General features: G+C 41.6%; 1 protein-coding gene and 1 long non-coding RNA gene across 3 annotated transcripts in view; both read left to right on the forward strand.

The window, feature by feature from the left end:
* The window catches only part of LOC309379503, a 169,087-nt gene that overhangs the window by 135,014 nt on the left and 15,720 nt on the right, over positions 1–18,353 (forward strand). The gene's annotated exons all lie outside the window — the stretch shown is intronic.
* Positions 238–8,784, forward strand: PHF5A (PHD finger protein 5A). 2 transcript variants are annotated; one of them, XM_081928726.1, is made up of 4 exons: positions 238–516; positions 2,317–2,340; positions 4,895–5,061; positions 8,281–8,784. In XM_081928726.1, exons 1-4 carry the CDS (start codon positions 465–467, stop codon positions 8,368–8,370), a joined length of 333 nt encoding a protein of 110 aa, XP_081784852.1. In that variant the 5' UTR covers positions 238–464; the 3' UTR covers positions 8,371–8,784. The 2 variants fall into 2 exon arrangements, with proteins under 2 accessions (XP_081784852.1, XP_081784851.1); XM_081928725.1 differs by lacking the exon at positions 238–516 and adding an exon at positions 1,738–2,032 and having other exon boundaries at positions 2,239–2,340.

Below are 18,353 nucleotides of genomic sequence, written 5' to 3' on the forward strand. Positions count from 1 at the left end.
CTGCCTCGGGTTGCTACGCTAGCATCGTGAATTCCTCCCCAAATTTCTATGAGCAGCTCTCATTTCCGCCCTTAGAGAGGGAAAGCAAACGAAAGTTGAGGCCACTGTCAGCGTTTCAAGTCTAACTCAACGCTGCCCGTCTGAAAAATGGGTCCAATCTCTAGCGTGCTAATGACGTCAGTCGAGAGGGCGGTACTCTGCCAGGTCCTGAAAGAGAGAGAGTTGTAAATTGCCGACATTTCCCCTCTTCTAAAAATATTCTAAGGGCTACGAAGAAACACGTTGTTGTTTATTTGCAGGATATTCGAGTGTGCTAACCCGACGCGGTAGCGCGCGAAAGGAAATTAAAAGCCGGTTTGTGTGGAGGTGGGCGAGTGTGTAGGACCTGCGCTTTCCCCAGGACCTGAAGGGGTCAAAGGTGAAAGGCCAGTAACGACGGCGGCGCGAGGCGAAGGGGTTCAGGGATGGCCAAGCACCACCCGGATTTGATCTTCTGCCGCAAGCAGGCGGGCGTGGGTGAGGCCCCCTTCCTTCCCCCTTTCCCTCGGACCGGGAGCCTAGGGGGGCCTGGCCTGCGCGCGCGGCGGGAGGCGGGCGGAGAGCAGCGGCCGGGAAGGCCACACCGGCCGGGTCTCCCAGGCGGGAGGCTCGACTGACTTCTGCCCTGGTCCAAACGGCAAAACGCGGCGAGGCCTTATGTCTGAAACGGAATTGCGAACCGGCGCGCTTGGGCCTCACTCGTTGCCGCTGAAGTCGTAGCCGCCCAATGAAATCGACCGGCGGGAGATTCAGAAATGGACCGGCGAAACCTCATTCTCCGCATCTCGCAAGCGGCAGTGAACTCGGGGGATTCCGTGCCCTCAGATGCAGTGATAGTCGCAGGCTTTAGAAGGAGCTTTAAGTCAGCCGAGGTCTAGTCCGTTTAACCGTTAGCTCTGACAGCTGAATTCAGAGCATAAGTTCTGTATAAAGTAGTTGCTCCTTAATGGCTCTCCCATCCTCAGGTTGCCAGCTGGCCCCTAGGATGGTTTATATTGCATACAAATGCATCTCTGGAGCCCATCACTGTTCCTCTCCTCCCCTCCCCCGTCAGATATTCCTTAACACAGTGCAGTGTTCGTCTGCCAACCTTGCAGCTGTCATAAGCAGACCTAGATGGAAAAACAAGTACTGTACTGTATATCTGCTGCATCATTGTGGCTTGTAGATGGAAGCATTTAGGTCCTGCTGTATAATATTAGAACATGATTTGCACACTTAAGTTCTGAACAGTTTTACATGAGTCACATAGTCATATGTAACGTCCTACATTTCTGTCCCCTGTCCCCTTCCCTCCTGCTTTTAACTGATATTTTATTAACTGCTTCTTAGCAGCAAGGATTTATTTTTATTTTTTAATCATACTTGCTACAAGATTTTCCTACCATACAACTACAGGTTTGGGGCCTCCTGCCCTCTTATTTACCTTTGGAAGTTGTAAGTTTACATGATGCTGCGTCACTCTCGGCCTGTGACGTACATAAGACAAGGCTTTGTTATTGTATTTTCATCAAAATGGCGCATTCTTTGCCTTCATTCCCTATGAGTATTACATTCTTACTGTTGTTTTGAAAAGCTCTAATCTTGGCAAAACACGTTAGGCAGAGTGAGGAAAGATTATGTTTGCTTTAAGTTTAGTCCTGCCAATACAGTATTAACAGTGAAAGCCTACGGTTGCCTGGAAACAGGTCCCACTGTTTGAAACTGAAGGAAAATATAAAGGCTGCTTTTTAAAATATACTCAGGTACTTTGTGCCATGTGGCCTTGCTGCCACTGCACTGTATCTAGCTACTCACTGATTAAAGTTCGTTCAGTTTACCTTTGACTAAGCATGGATAGGATCAGCCCCGAATATCAGTCTGGATAGGATCTTCTTACGGAATACCAAAAGTTAAGTGTTTATTAAACATTTTAGTTAATTGCCTTTAAAACCTATTATTCTTTCATAGTTCACCCATCCCCACCTGAATATGAGGTTAATCCTGAAGAGTAGTACAGTGGTACCTCGGGTTAAGAACTTAATTAGTTCTGGAGGTCCGTTCTTAACCTGAAACTGTTCTTAACCTGAAGCACCACTTTAGCTAATGGGGCCTCCCGCTGCCACCGCGCTGCTGGAACACAATTTCTGTTCTCATCCTGAAGCAAAGTTCTTAACCCGAGGTACTATTTTTGGGTTAACGGAGTCTGTAACCTGAAGTGTACAGATTCTAGAAATAATGTGGAACTTTCGGAATTTCCAAATGAATGTTATTCATTTTTCTCCGTTTTTATTGCAGCTATTGGACGACTATGTGAAAAATGTGAGTATAGCTTTTTACATACTGTGTGTCTTCTGTGATTTGGAGCCCAATATAGTAAATCAGGATTTCTTCCAAGCTGAGTAAAGTCTGTCTTCTAAAATGCAATTAAACCTATAGGTATAACCAGTGCATTTTTTCTAGAAAAATAGGTGCCAGTCCTCACCATGAAGTTGTTACAGTAAGTGCCACACTTTTTAAACAACAAAAAGAGGTGTTGATAGTGCATACCCTTGATTACCCCCTGAAAACAAGCACTGAGTATGATGCCATTTTAAGTTTAAAATTCTAGCTACACATGTAGTATAATCCTGTATTTGCATATTCAGAATTTCCCCACTATGTTCACTGAAACTTACTCCCAGGCAAATTAGTATAGAACTGCAGCTTGGATGTTCAAGACTTGCCATAGACTTGAGAAACTTCACCTTTTCACCTAAACCTGTCTGAAACACTTTGGAATCTAAACCCAAGAGAAGAGAAGGAATATAAAAATTGGCAACATACCTATATGTTTACTTTAGATAATTTAAAAATAAAGTAGTCATGGTGGATCAAAGTTGTATAGATTGTAAGGGGTGTGTGTGAAAAAAGTTGGTAAGAGTTTAAGAGAAGAAAGGAAAGGGTTGAAAAATGTATCAAAACATGGCAGCCATTCCGTCCAAGCCCTCTAACTTCATGCTTCCTAAGAGCTTTGCAATGTTAAGCAGGGATGTCTGTGTTGCTCCAGTACTACTGTAGCTACATTTTTAGAATGTCTGAAGAGACCATGGGCTGTTTCAGATGTAACGTTAAACCATAGTTTGACACTGGCAACTTAAGACTTCAAGGAAGCAGACCAGGACAGCAAGGCACCTGTGAAAAGAAGGAAGATGTGCACCAGCCACAGGCCTCTTGATTCACCACATCACGCTTTGGACTTTTGTCCAATCCAGCCCACAGAAAACACAGTTAGCATTCCTGATATGCTGCAGCTGTCTTTACTGGCATTTTAAGACACAACAGTCACACATGCATTATCATGTGTGCTAATCAGGGGCAGTGAAATTCAGGCTCAGGGGCCAAATTCCAGGCCTTTCTGCCTGGCCCCTGGAATTCTCCCCAGTACACACCTCACTGACCATGCTCTACACCCCAGGAGCTCTTGCCTGGCTGGAATGTGTCCTTGAACTCTGATAATTCCTCTTGTACTCATGGATGGAGGATAGAGAGGGTTGATTGAGTGTGCATAGAAACTAGGCTATTTTACAAAGGTAAAATTTAAATTTGGTGCCATGCCCACTTTTTGCCCCACCTCACCCCACCCACCATTGGCATGCAGTACCAGGAAGGCTGCCCAGAAAAGAATGCAGCCCTTGGGTTGAAAAAAGACACACACCCCTGCACTCCGGAGTCTCCAAAGCACTATTGCACCTGTTCCTCTGGTCCTTAAAAAGCACAGGTACCTGTAAAGTGAAAGCAAAACTTCAGGCCACATAATGACCAGGCTAGCTAGTGTCCATTTTGAGGTGAAACTAGGCAGAAGTAAAAGATGTCAGAAAGAATAAAAGCATGTCAGAAAGGGTGAAGTTATGGGCAGATTATGGCTTTTCTTAATATCGCTATTGGAGTAACATAGGCTGTCTCTCCTGGTCATAAAAGGACAGGATAACAGCACAAGCTATTGCAGACAGGAAAGAGATGCTTTTTCAGCCCAGGGATGCAGAGTAAGAGAGTAGAAGGTGCTGCACTTGGGTGCTTCCCAGGGCTACTTGCCACACAAATGAAATGGCTCCCTACTCCTGCCCCATCTTCGAAACTAGAAATAAAGCAGTACTGGGGGGAAACTATGAGATGGTCTGTTGTAGCTGTCACCCAGGAGGTTATCAGCAGCTTTCTTAAAAAGAATTTGTTCACCTTCCAAAAGAAAGAGCAAGTTAAACAAATCCTTAGTAGGAATAAAGATTAGATGGACGAGGGTAATGGGATATGAAGCTCTTTGTCTTTAGGTCATTTGCTTGGATATGGTCCAGGCTGGCAGTGCTTGTCATTGCCATCTCTTGGCTATTTACTTACTTGCTAACTTTGGTTCAATACCTCAAGAGCTATCTACAGCAATAATGGCTTCAATTATGTATGTGTGCACTTGCCCGTTCAGCCTTTCCTAAAGCCAAATTAAGAAAAGAAGATCACTGAATATACCTTTCAAGTGTAGAAGATTGCATTGGCATTATATGATTGATGTATCTGTGATGCTGCATTCTGTGTTCATCCCTGCACAGAGATGCTGATTTGGTGTTACATATGATTAAAAAATTCAAAAAATGTGGCAGACTGGTTTATGGGGAAGTTCCATCAAATGCCAGTTGCTTTGGACTTTTATCTGTAAACAACTCAAGCCATTGTATTTGGGGTGTGGCAACTCCACCTTAAACACATCTGCCCGGAAGCAAACCCAGTTAACGCCTTTCTTTTGTAGCATGTTCTGTGGGTAATCTAATAAGCTGTGTATATTCTTTCTGTGGGTGGCTTGTCTGCATCTTTTCTTTCGCTTGAAATACGTGTACTTATTTTGCAGGTGATGGCAAGTGTGTTATTTGTGACTCTTATGTGCGGCCCTGCACACTGGTGCGCATATGTGATGAGTGCAACTATGGGTCTTATCAAGGGCGCTGTGTGATATGTGGAGGTCCTGGTGTCTCTGATGCATACTACTGTAAAGAATGCACCATCCAGGAGAAAGATGTAAGATTATTACAGGGGTTTGCATTTTTCCGCTCTCTAAGTTGCAATTGTTTGTTCTTAAATATTATCGTTGGCCCATGTGTTGGTAAACATCTGAAGCCTGGGATGCTTATATTCTAATATCTATATGCTCTCATGTCCAGTACCTTCAATAAAGGCTTATTCACACTTGTCTCTTTCAAAAGGGCCCTAAAACGAACATAATTTATAATTTCAAACTCTTCTAAAATAACATATGGCTGCAAACCAGTAGACAGATTTCATTCATGCCTTAGATTACAAGAGATCAAGGACAGGGGTTTAAAAAATAAAAATCAGCATTGACAGTTGAACCTTTAATTTAAAATTATAGAATCAACTACTAGCCGTTGTAGTGTAGTATTATTCTAAACAGCAATCTGGGTTAGCGGTCTTGGGGTGGGGTGGTTTGTAAGTAGCAATGGTATCAGATTTTCTCTTCAGTGATACAGTCCTACAAATTCCTCTGTAATGTCACATGTTGAGATTCCTCCGTTGCAGGGGGTTAGACTAGATGACCCTCAAGGTCCCTTCTATGAATTTGGGGCACCTTATATTTTTGTCTGAGGATGGGTATTACAACATTGCAACAGTAGAGCTGGTGTTCTTCTGTACCAGAAATCCTTACAGTAAGAGCAGATTCAGACTGTTTTAACAATGAATGAGTACAGGAAAAAATGCCTTGACTCTAAAGTGGCCTTGTGAAAAATAGGTCAGGGCTCATGCATCTTTAATAGTTGTAGAGAAGAGGGAAGGTACATCTTTTAAAGGTGCAGGAGCTCCTGTGCTCTCTTTTTTTCACCTCGCTGCTCCAATTGTACCACAGAAATGCAATTATCTATAAAGTGAAATGCACCTGTTTTGCTGGTTACTACGCAGGGACAATAGAAGTGACCTTGTTCCTACCCAGCCGTCTCGCATTTGAGTTGAAAAATAAGCAGAAGTAGAGAGTGTGGCTCTTGAAAATGGAGTAGCTGACAATTAGCTTCATTCTCTCTGATACTAACTGTGTAGGAAGAGCTTGGGAGGAGGAGGTTTTTAAAAAGGAAAGGCTTTTTGAATTTGCATATACATTACTTGATGATTTGCAGTTGAATGTGTATTGACAACCTCCATTTAAAAGTACTGTTTGAGATGCTGTGACATTAGAGCCATCTATGGTGTGATAGATGCTTTATGAGTAAATTGACATTGGATTCCACAGTTGAGTGCATGTTGAATGTGTGCATAAACTCGTCTCAGCTGTAGACAGAAAAGAAGGCACCAGGGCTGCTAGACAGTATGAAGAAAATGGGTCAGTAACAATGGGTTCTTTTAGCATAAAGTACTGCTGCACCCAGGTTAAGATGGAATTCTATGAAGAGGATCCTCTCCAAATCAGACAGATGCTGAAATGGCAAGGCCATGAAGTGCAGTTGGAACTGGTTTCAAAGCTATTTCTATACTTGTGGGAAGTTTGTCAGTGAATACAATAGGGTAGCCAGGTGAAAAAGAGGCCAGGGCTCCTTCACCTTTAAGAGTTGTGTGGGCGCCCTGTCTGCTTTTGCATCTGATCACACAGTAGTGAAAGTGCCCCTCCAGGAAACGTGGCATAGGGCACACACAAAATGTGTCACTTCAGACTGGGGAGGTATTTATTGATTTCCTGTGTCAAAGTGTAAACTGAGGAAAATATTGCATCTGCTGAGCGGGTAGGTTGGTGAACAGAATGCAGCACCCTGCAAAAAGTTCACAGATCTATCAGCTTAAATGTAACTGAAAATTATCTGTAAGGTGGGTTCCTCCAACTGTAACTGTACCACGCTCTGTTTCTTCATCCCTTCACAGCAGCTATTGGAACAATAGGCAGTCCCTGCCTACCTTGAATCCAAACTACCCTGGCATATTCAACAGCAAATGATCTTCTACCTGCCTAACCCTGTAGCTGCCATGCCAGTAGTGTTAGAAACTGAGATATGAAAGCTAGGAGCTAAATGGCACCTTAAACCTATGTTACGGGTGCAGCAACAGAATGTCTAGGTGCGCTTTTTTTGTAACAAGCATACAAAGCTGAAAATGAACTGCAGCTAAAATATTATGTTCATTTTTCATGTGCTCTAGTCCTTCCCCTGCTTACCCTCCTAATATTTTTCAGAGGGTCTCTTCTTCAGTCTTCAAAGAGTAGCTGGAAGTGGGGAGGCAGAAAAGGGTCCTCCTTTCCTTCCACTCTGCAGTTTTTAATCTGAACTCTTAGGCACAGTACTGCGCCCAGAGCTCAGAAACTGCTTGTGCTAATGAAATTCCCTGTCACAAAGGGAGTTTTGAACACTGTATGCCAGTAGCAGTCTGTAAGGTGCCACAGAAATGAGAAAGAATGCAAAATGGGGAAGCTTCTCAAAAGTGCCAACTGAGATTCATTACAGCTCAGCGCACTTCAGAACATCAATTCTTTCTTCAGGAACTACCATAAGCCATCAAATTCTGTAAGTCGAACAGCAGCATGCTATTTGACTCCTTGAGGAGCTCACATATTGGCTTTCTGTTGCTTTTTCATTTTCTAGCTCTTTTGGTGGTTTAGATAAATCTGAAAATATGCTGATGTATCCACAGAAACCTGAAGCAAAGTTTTTGAGTCGGGCTTGCAAAGTGCTTAATCTTCTTGCCCTGTACAGCTCTTAATATTTTTTACTGTCCATGCCTGCTTTCTTTGGGTAGCCATGTCATACTCAGAGTAGAAACATTAAATCAATGGACTTTCAGTAAGTCAGCCATCACTAACTTAAATATGTTGATTTTCATGGGTCTACAGAGTATGACTTTGATCTTTTAATTCCTCTGTCTTTGCAAAAACACTCCAAATTCCGCAAAGCCCCAAACACCAAGGCCAGATTAAATAAAGGAACTTTGTGCAACTTATTCTAGATGTAGAATTCATACGCCCCTGGTAGAGAAAATTGAATTGCAGCACTATCCTAAAATAGTGTACTCAGAAATAATTAAGAGTATGTAGAATTGCAGCCTTTGTGGCAGAATCACTGTTGGACTTCAAATGGAAGGTTGGCATAACTATCTGTAGCCAGTACGTGTATCAGAATCGGGTCTAGTGTTGAGTGATGATTCATTTTTTCTTGCACACCCTATCTGAGCTGTGAAGTAACTTGTATGATACATTTATTAGCATTACCCTTGTTCTAACCATATCTCTTTTCTGTTCCTTTTCAGCGAGATGGCTGTCCCAAGATTGTCAATCTGGGCAGCTCAAAAACAGATCTCTTCTATGAGCGAAAGAAGTATGGCTTTAAGAAAAGGTGATCCCATCTCCACCATGGTACATTTGCTGGAGACTGCAAGGATTCTTTTTTTAAAAAAGGACTGCCATCTTACTGGAAAGCAGCTCATTTGTTCTTAGTCCTTAAAATTTGTTGCAGAAACTAGTATGTAAAACTCAATTTGGAGGTTGCTGTCTTCCCTGCCATTCCTCAGTGGTCCCTAATGTTACCAAGGGAGTTGAGCATTTTTATTGCATCTGTGTCTCAGAGGAAGGAGATTTACATTTCAGCCCCTGTGACTTCCAATCTACCCCTTTATAGATAAGCAGCCTAAATTTCTGTTGACTGAATCCTTTCACTTAGTGTTATGACCGTGCCTATATTTTCTCTGACGTAAGCCAAGCCACAGCATCTTTGTGAATTATGCATCAATAAAGTTTTATAGTAGTCTTCTAAAGGAGGGTCCTGTCTCTAAATCTCTCCATGTTGTTCTTTCTGGGCTCCTGTTGTTAGATATGTATAAAATGATATCCTCCAACAGTGGCAAGTTTGAAGTCCACAGCACTGAAAGGCTTTAAAGAACAGCAGTTCATATTGTCTTAGCATGTGTCTTGCATCAGTGTGAAATGCTTATGCTGTAAAATCGCCATTCTTGCCTACTGTTGAAAAAGTCTAGTTGCCATTTGAGATTTACCCAGTTTTGTTCTAGTGCAATTATCCACATAGAACTAGTTCAGCAGCAGGAAAATGACATGCTACTGCTGCTACAGACAAAGACCCATGAGAAGCAGACTATAAAAAGATGGGTGTTGCCCTGCCCAGATTATTCTTCCATCCCATAAATGGCATTGTTATGAGCTGTGATTACCAGATTCCAAATCACAGCCAGACATTGTGCACAAGTTGTCGTCTCTGAAGGGAAATAGTTGGTGTGGTAAAAGGTGTGGTAATAAACGTGTACTTCTAAACACCAAGGTGCCTCTACATGGTAGAAAGCTACTCTCCACAGAACAGGTTCAGCAAGAGAAGCAGCAAGCTTTCTACATACTCGCAACCCTGGACCTCAGCCTTTGCTTCCAGGGTTTCTGAAAACAGGTCACTCTTAACTGACCTTATTCAATTCCATAGTCCATTGTGCCTGTTAGGCAAAGCATATTAACACACCACTACAGCATAGCCATGAATAACACTGTTTCTCAAATGCTATAACTAGAACAGGTCTCGGTATACTCTGTACTAGCTCCATAAGCTTACTTTTGGAATTTTGATTTTTATAGCTGGGTTCGTAATATTTCTTGTCTTTCCTATTTTTTTAATGCGGGTGAAGCTTTTTTTATTCTTTTTACACAAAATGGTAATGGCTCTAGGCTGTTACAGTACTGAGCTAGTGTTGGGGACCAATAAGATATATTACCTTTGGGGAGCAATTGGATGGGAGGATGGGCCCAGAATGGAAAGACTCAAGACGCAAAATATTGTAAATCTATCCAGTCATGTAGCCACCAGTGCCACAATGGGGCAGTGTGTCTGGCTGTTAGCCAGAAGGTTGATGGTTTGAGCCCTCCCAGGGATGGCTGTGGGCAGGATTCCTGCATTGTGGGGGTTGGACTAGATGACCCTTGAAGTCCCTTCCAACTCTACAATTCTATGCTTCTGTGATAAATTAATTCTCAAAATGAAGACTCTGTACTCTAGATTGGTAGTGCTTGCAACCCCAGTTTGGCACAGCCATGTCTTCATCTGTCCTGCATCAGACATCATATCAGGTATAAAGCAGGTAGGCATGGCTTAGCCCAAATGACCTAATGGGCCAAATGGAGAGGACTGGTGGGCCATAGGTTCCCCACATTGGGTATATGATGTGGAATGGTTGAAAATGGCAAGAAAAAGAAGATGATGTGAAAAAGCATGAAAAGTGTTCAGAACATGACTTGTGACATGATTTGTGGATCTTGTCTTGGTCTATGTTATAGACTAAAATATTTGATAAAAAGAGAAGTGACATTCCTTTTAATGTGAGCTACTGTCTTGTTTAATATGAGCTACTATCTTGAAACCCCGCGACGGGGTGAGCTTCCATTGCTTGGTCCCTGCTCCTGCCAGCCTAGCAGTTCAAAAGCATATCAAAGAGCAAGTACCGGTAGATAAATAGGAACTGCTCTGGTGGGAAGGTAAACGGCGTTTCCGTGTGCTGCTCTGGTTCGCCAGAAGCAGCTTAGTCATGCTGGCCACATGAGCTGTATGCCGGCTCCCTCGGCCAATAAAGTGAGATGAGCGCTGCAACCCCAGAGTCGTCTGTGACTGGACCTAATGGTCAGGGGTCCCTTTACCTTTACTGTCTTGTTAATGAGGAGTTTTGCTTCTACTTGGCACAGATATCTTTAATTTGATGTCTTTGTGTAATGTAGCCTTTCTCAAACTTGTTGGGACTACAACTCCCATCATCCCTGACCACTGGTCCTGGTATCAACAACATCTGGGGACCCAGGTTTGAGAGACTGATTTAATGCCTAAGAGTCCAACAAAAGTGACAATGTAAAGCAGGCTGCTCAGATAAGAAATTTATTCTGATTTCTTTGCAACTTTTTGTTATGAGACTAAACATCACCAAGCTGGATTAATTCCACTAGCCGCATGTGGCAGCCATCTAGGGGCTCAATAAACTTGATTTTACTTCCTTCCTAGACCTGCAAAATTGGAATGGGGGAGTGCTTGGCATGCCACAATAATGTGGCTGGTGGGCTATTTTCAACTTGAAAATTACAAATTATACAGGCCTGCATTAGTAAATCTCCAGGGAAACCAATGTTACCAAGATACAGTGTGCACTACTTTTAGCGACCTTGGCACTCAAAAGCTTGTACCACTTGATGTAGTCACTAATGGCATAGGCTCCTTATCCTTCAGTTACAAAGTTTAAAGAGTGTTTTTAAAAGATTTAAAAACCAGTGCAGCCTCTACGGAGAATAGCTTCTCCAAATCTGCATTTACCAATCCTAAATCCAGTCACTGTATTTCAGCCTGGCTTTTCCTCTGAAAATGGAGCCCAAAGCCTGCCTTGTGAGATTATTGTATAGAAAGAATGAAGCAAAGATTTATGGTATGGATGCTGTACTCATGTTGGTCCTACAATAATACAATTTGTAAAAAAAAAACAAAAAAACAACAACCATACACACAAAACTTGCATGAAGGTCTGTGTAATTTGTGCTCTTTGGTGTTGAGAATATATTATGTACCTTTCAACTAAGCCCTGCTTAAAATGCATTGTTATGTTCATATATATGCCTTTGTGTCCCATTAGATGCACAGCTGGCCAAGTTCTATGAAAATAAAACTTGCAATGTTTTGTCTAGGCCTAGAAAGGAGTCATAACTACTAAGCTGAAATTTGCTCATGTGAGGAGACCTGGAATGGCCCATAATAGCCCATTAGTAATATGCTTTAATCATGTGTATCACATGCCTGGTCATCTTCCTGAGTCTTACATGTAACCATCATAAAATGGGTGTGATCAACTCACAACTCAATAGTTCTCTGTCTCATGGCTTCTCAGACTATTCTTGTCAAGGGAGCAATTATCTTACCTGGTCAAGTTTTCCCAAGTCAGGTGAGCACTTGAGGGAAGGCATAAAGACTGTGAAAAACAGAGTTGCCCCCAAGATTCCCAGCTTGGTAAGTCAACTCAGGGAAATGGACATAAAGGAGGGATGAGGAATCTATGGTGTTGGATGCCTACATCCTATCATCCCCAGTGAGCACGATCAATCATCCGGAGGGATGGAATTTGTAGTCCAATAATATCTGGATGGCCACAGGTGCCCTATTAATGCCATAAATCAAGAAGAGGATGGAAGAGAATGGCTTGTTCCTCCCCTCACAAAAGTCCACACCTCTCACCTTAAGATATAGAGAACTAAATTGGAGGATGATTTGAGATGAATAAGTCTGACTTTGTAGTATATATTGTGTTTTGCACCTTCATGGTGAGTAACTGCTCCTTGTCAAACTGTTTCTTCATTTGAAAGGCAGGAAAGAACTAATTTCCTTGGGTTGTAAGTGTCAGGTGATGCAAAGGTAAAGAATGCTGGGCAATGAGTAAGTGCTAATTACACCTAATTATAGACTGACTGGTCTTTCTTGGTATTAAAAACTCACAGCAAAGCTAGTATGGTGGAAGGAATGTTTTTCCTCTCTCCTATGAATAGGATTTATTCAGTCATCGGCAGCAATATTAACTAAGTTTTCTGGATTATTTTTAAAGTGTATTAAATGTGTGTGGTAGTTTCCACTAAAAAGTTCCAAAGCAATTTACAGATTAAAAAATACAATCATAAAATTACTAAATACTAAAAACTGATTTAATAATATAATAAAATACCATTAGGACTGTCCATGTGCCTGGGAAATTAAAAAAAAATTGCAAAACAATTTCATCCAATTTAAAATCAATTAAAATGTAATCTTAGGCTGCAATCCTATACTCGCCTAGGAATAAGTTCCACTGAAGTCAGTGGAGTTTACTTCTGAGTAGACATGTATAGGATATTGCACTGTTAGAAAAGCTACATAAGTTGCAGTGTGAGTTTGAAACTGGACTGGTCAGTCTAATGTAAGGCTGGTTTACTAGAAACAAAAGAAGGAATAGCTGGATTTAATAATAAATTGTGTGTCTTTGCTGAAAATGTTTTCTATTTCAGTTTGTCTTCCTAATTCTCCCTGACTGGTTCCTAATGGATACAAATGATGAAAAGATCATAGAAATATAGATGCAATCATTGACGGATATATCTGAGAATAGACGTGTGTGCTGCATTTCAATGTATTGTGGAGCAAGCCTTACTGAATATATAAGGATCTGTTTTTTCATAAACATGCATAGTGGTTCAGGGTGCATGTGTTCCTTCAAGTATAGCATAGATGACTGGAATATTATATTTCACCTTTGTAAAAAGAGCATATGAACCATGGAAAAATTAATGCTTGAGGCATCTCTACATAGTATGTCAGTGGACAGTTCTGGGTGTGTCGGGAAATTCATTGCCTTTATTTAAACATTTGGAACATTGTCTGCCTAATAAACAATAAAATATGCTGGCAAAAGAATATGAAATTACAAGTGGGGCCTACAACAAAATGTTATTACAATTTAAATAATTATTTCCCCCTACTTTTGCTTATTTTTGGGTTCTCTCAAGCATGTTGATATTTTACTTCTTGTATTTTCAGTAGCCCCGTTTTGGCTACATAGCCGTTGTAACTCAGCAACTGAGTTTGCTATTAATATACATAATGATTATGATGATCATATAGCCTACATATAGAACATAACCTGTTATGCTAGATTGCATACTGGGCTGTACATTTATTACATTCTAATTATATGAGCTTCCAGGATTTAAGATACAGTAGTTCTAATAGAACTGTGCTATAAATGAGCTTAAGGTCCATTTACTTTTATGGAACAAATGAGGTCCCACTGAATTCAATAAGACACTTCCAGGTAAATGTATATAGAAATGCTGCTGTAATTTCATTTTACTAGATGTAGGTTGAGTTGACGATATGAAATCTGAAAAACATATCCTTTTGAGCGCTCCATTTAGTCTTCTGGACAATGAGATTTGAATTTAAAAAGACCTGCATCAAGTGTGTTTAGGATAGGGACATAATATTTAGTCTCATTTAAGTCAAATTGGTATAATTGTATATTAATTCTGTCCTACTTTTCTGTTGTCTGGATTAGCAGGTTTTCTAACTTCCTGTTGGACAAATGCATTGTTATTTTAACTGGTGGAGCTGTTATGTTCACTCTGGGCACAATCCACCAAGTTTTCCTACTATGCATAGGAAACTACAAACGTCCCACTGAGTGGAATGGAGGTGAGCAGCACAATGAACAACAGGAATAGTAATCCAGATTTAAAACATGTCAAAAATTATTTTTAATAATATATGGCAAATTATCCTATTGATACAAGTAATATTTCATTTCATATTAATTGATCATCCATGGTATGCCCCCAGCAGGTGCATTAATTTCAGTGAGGTTTACTTCCAAGCATGTATATTTAAGAATGCAGCCTTACAGCTCAATACTGAACTGTGCTTTTGAGTAAACAAGCCACATTGAAATGAGGACTTTCGAGTAAGCGCAGTTAGGATTACACTGGTTATGTGACTGGCAAAATTGTATATATATATGCTTGTTTACATCTCTGGAGCTTCTAGTAGAGGTGTGATAAATAAATATTAACATACAATAAAAATCAGTAACATGAATGCTGTAGAAGATATTTCTATTGGCTTTAGGACTTTGCCAAAGCCCCTGGCTTTTGTTGTAAGTAGTAAATGCAGCTCTTGCATGCTTAACTCTGAATAGGAGAAATAAGGAGTAGAGAGACACTTTATCTACTATAAGACTTAAATGGTTCGTACAGGGCAGTCTAAACCTGTCCTGCTTTCCTGCTTGAGCACAATGCAGACAGGCAAAAGAAAAACATAGAATTTCCATAGTTGCGCTAATAGGGGTTTAGATGCACAGAATGTGTCTCTACACCTCCCTATAAACAACCAATAAAATGCTCTATGGAGACACATACTAAACAGCACATTTGTCCATGGGAGCAGATACAATACAACATATCCTTTATTTTGAACAGCACAGCTTCACATCGTTCCTTAAGTCTTGTTTTTAACCTTCGTTTGGCAACTTCAGGCCTCGGGAACCTACAGGCAAAAAACTACACTTCCCAGCAACCTTGTTGCCTTTCCAGTTTTACACACAAAACACGCCGACCCCTCCCCGCTTTAGGCCTACTGGTTAACGCAGCAGACCAATCTGCAGAACCCCCTAACGACTCCAGCCAATGGGAAGGCTGTTGCTAGCATGGTGCTGCTATTTTTAGAACAGCCTGCGCTCCTACACCTTGCAGGTTGTTCTGCCTATCTCAGTGCTTGCGTCTGAAGTTACGTCGACGAAGTCAAATGCACAGGCGCAGTGCTGAAAAAGTAGTCCCTGAATCGTGCGGAGTAGCACCTGCAATTGAGAGCGGGGAAACGTGCTCCATGAATAGTTAAAATGCCATCTGACATCCGTGCCTTGTGGGGTTTTGTTTAGGGGCTGTGAGCTGATTTGCATACCCTCCGGCATTTGAAGGATGAAAATAAACAGGGAAATAGAGGTGCGCTTCTGTGCAGCCTGCAGTTCGCGTGCTTTAACGCAAGGCAGCCAGTGGGGAGATCTGATGGCGCACGCCAACCCCTTATGCCACCGTGTTACAAATAAATACGTATATTCTACGCTCGGATTCCAATGAAAAAAATAAAATTGGTTTTGTCGATCGACGAATAGGACACGCTCACGCACACGCAGAACTCAATAGTCTGGTTTAACCACGGGGATAACTCCCAAGAAAATTGGGGTGGACAGTATTTGGGGAATGGATCGCAGAGATCCCTCAGCCCCAGGATCTGTTTTCCATGCCAGCAAAAGGTCTGGGTTGTTGTGAAGCGAGAGCGTATCCTGAGACTGCGCAATGTGTCTCTGAGTGCCCTCTCCATAGATTGAAGGGGAAGGGGCCAAGACTACCTCACGCATTTTAAGCGAGCTTTTTCTTAAGAAAGTTCATGCACTCAAAAAGCAGATAGTTTTAAGCTTCCCACAGAGCTGTGAAGTCGTAGCCCACGGTTTCCAGGCAAGGGCAAACCCTCCCTTCTCTCTTTCCCTTTTAAAGAAACTTAACAGCTGCCATTTTTTGAAAGATCCTATGGTCGGGGATCCAATTTCCTGCTATGACAAGACTATTTTAGCAGGGCATGGCTCCGCGAAAGAGCTACAGGAACAACAGCCAAATAGGTTTTTGTCTCCGATTCCGCACCAACACCACTTTGTCAATGCTAGATATAGACAAGTCATCCGTTGCACACCAAAGAAGTGGACTCTTGCATCTAATGAAACCGATTCTCTTTCAGGAAAGCTCATGCCATAATAAATGTGTTTACCTTTAATGTGCCACAGGGTTCTTCAATGTTTTTGCAGCAACCAGCTAACATAGCTACCTGTCTGGAAAACGCTACTTTTGAGTAAGTCCCATGGAACTTAATGGGGCTTGTTTTTGAGTATACATGATGTATAGGATTTCTCTCTTGGTAAGCCTATTCTGCAGAACACCCTCAAAAGGAAATTATCTTACTGTTCTTTAAAGAAGATTCTCGCCATGCAGAGGTTTGAGAGGAACTTCATAATTAAGATCCTAGAAAAGATGGCTTGAAACTGCTCTCCCAGCCTCCTCAGAGTGGTTTCTCCTTAGAATGGCCACAAGGAATTTAAAAAGCTTACCCCACTTACACCCACTTCAGGTTTGGGAACAATGCATGGGAAAGGATGAGTGAAATCTGCAGTGCAGGGTATTTAATTTGATTTACAGAGACAAGTATTATAGAGTGTCAATTTCACCTGTCAAAATATTGTATGTTTAAAGTGCAGGTGGATTTTTCCTGAGAGGTAAATGTAATATAAACAAGTTCTAAGAGCCAATTGAGTCGATACGAACAAAATTTCGACTATAATCCTCCATTCACTGAACCAGCTCACAGAAACACTTTTATGACATAATTAAGCCAGCTGCTACTATCATTGTCTTGGTTGAAAAAAAGCCCATCACTTATGAAAATGAGGGAAGCAACACGATTTTGATTTAGTGGACTAAAATTATGGACATATTTTATAATAAGAATTAACCTACATTAAGCAGTTCTTAACTAAACTGAATATGTGTTTGCAAATAGTGGTCCTACTCCGTGGTACAAGCACTGTTGCCCTCATCTACAAATCCATCCTAAACATGTTTAGCTTGTCATTTTATAAAATGTTATTTCTGCAACATGTTTATTTTTTAAAAAAATATAAGCACAGAACCCAATTTTTGTACAGGGCCTACACTTACCACTAGCCATATGAGGCAACAGGTGCTAGGAAGCAGCAGAGGCAGCCTCACAGGCATTCCTCCTGGCTCCAAGATTCACTCTTTGCTGTTGGATGCCAGAGCTCCGCCTGCCACATGGCCCTGGCCACTCTAAATGAACCTGCTTCCCACAGGTGTGGCGGAGGCCACTGCCCCATTGCCAGTGATGAAATAAAACCCAGCTACCAGCCCAGTTGCATTGTGTATATCAAATGGAAGTACACCATCTTGTGCTGCACCTCAGGCTGCAAAATGTCTTGGGCTGACCCTGCAGTGAGCATTTTTCTAATGCTGGACTACATCACTTATCACCCCTGTCGGCTGTGCCGTCTGAGGCTGGAGTTGGCACCTGACAGCTCCAGGCTGGAGGGTTACAGGACTGGGTGAACCAAAATGTTCAGTGGGAGAGATTGTTCAGTTTCAGTCAAATATCCTTCATTGGTATGATGACATACAAACATTATAAACATTTAATGGAGTAAAGTAGGAGGTACAGAAGAGGTGTATATTTGTTCAAAGCTATGGTTCTTACTGGAGAAGGAAGCACCGCTGAACATGATGGGTTTTTCTTCCAAATAAACATGCCTAGATACCATTAGGCTATGCAATATTTCTTGCTTCATTTGTCAGAGGCAGGAAGCTGCCTTATATCCAATCAGACTATGTGTCCATCTACCTCAGTATTATCCACACTGCCTGGCAGCTCTCCAGGGCTTTAGTCTGAAATCTTTCTCAGCCCTAACTGAAGGTAGCAGAGTAGAATCAAATATAATTACCAACCCTTGTCTCTATATTCACATTCACTAATTGGTGGTGAAAGGTGCTAACCACCCACTCACACTATTAGTGAGGCTTAAGGGTGGGAAATATGGAATTTTCCCACCTTCAGCAAATCCTTAGGGGCGGGGAGCATTTCTGTCTCCATAAATGATTGTGTGTGTGGAAGAAAGCTTGTTGGTAGTTATTGCAGATTAATTAACTCAGATTACAAGGGGCAAAGTCTTCAGTATAAAAGCTTGATCTCTCATGCAGCCTAAGCCTATGTAGGTTTACTCGGAAG

This window comes from Podarcis melisellensis (assembly GCF_964234715.1).
Source record: "Podarcis melisellensis genome assembly, chromosome: 10".
In the NCBI taxonomy this organism is placed as follows: Eukaryota; Metazoa; Chordata; class Lepidosauria; order Squamata; family Lacertidae; genus Podarcis; species Podarcis melisellensis.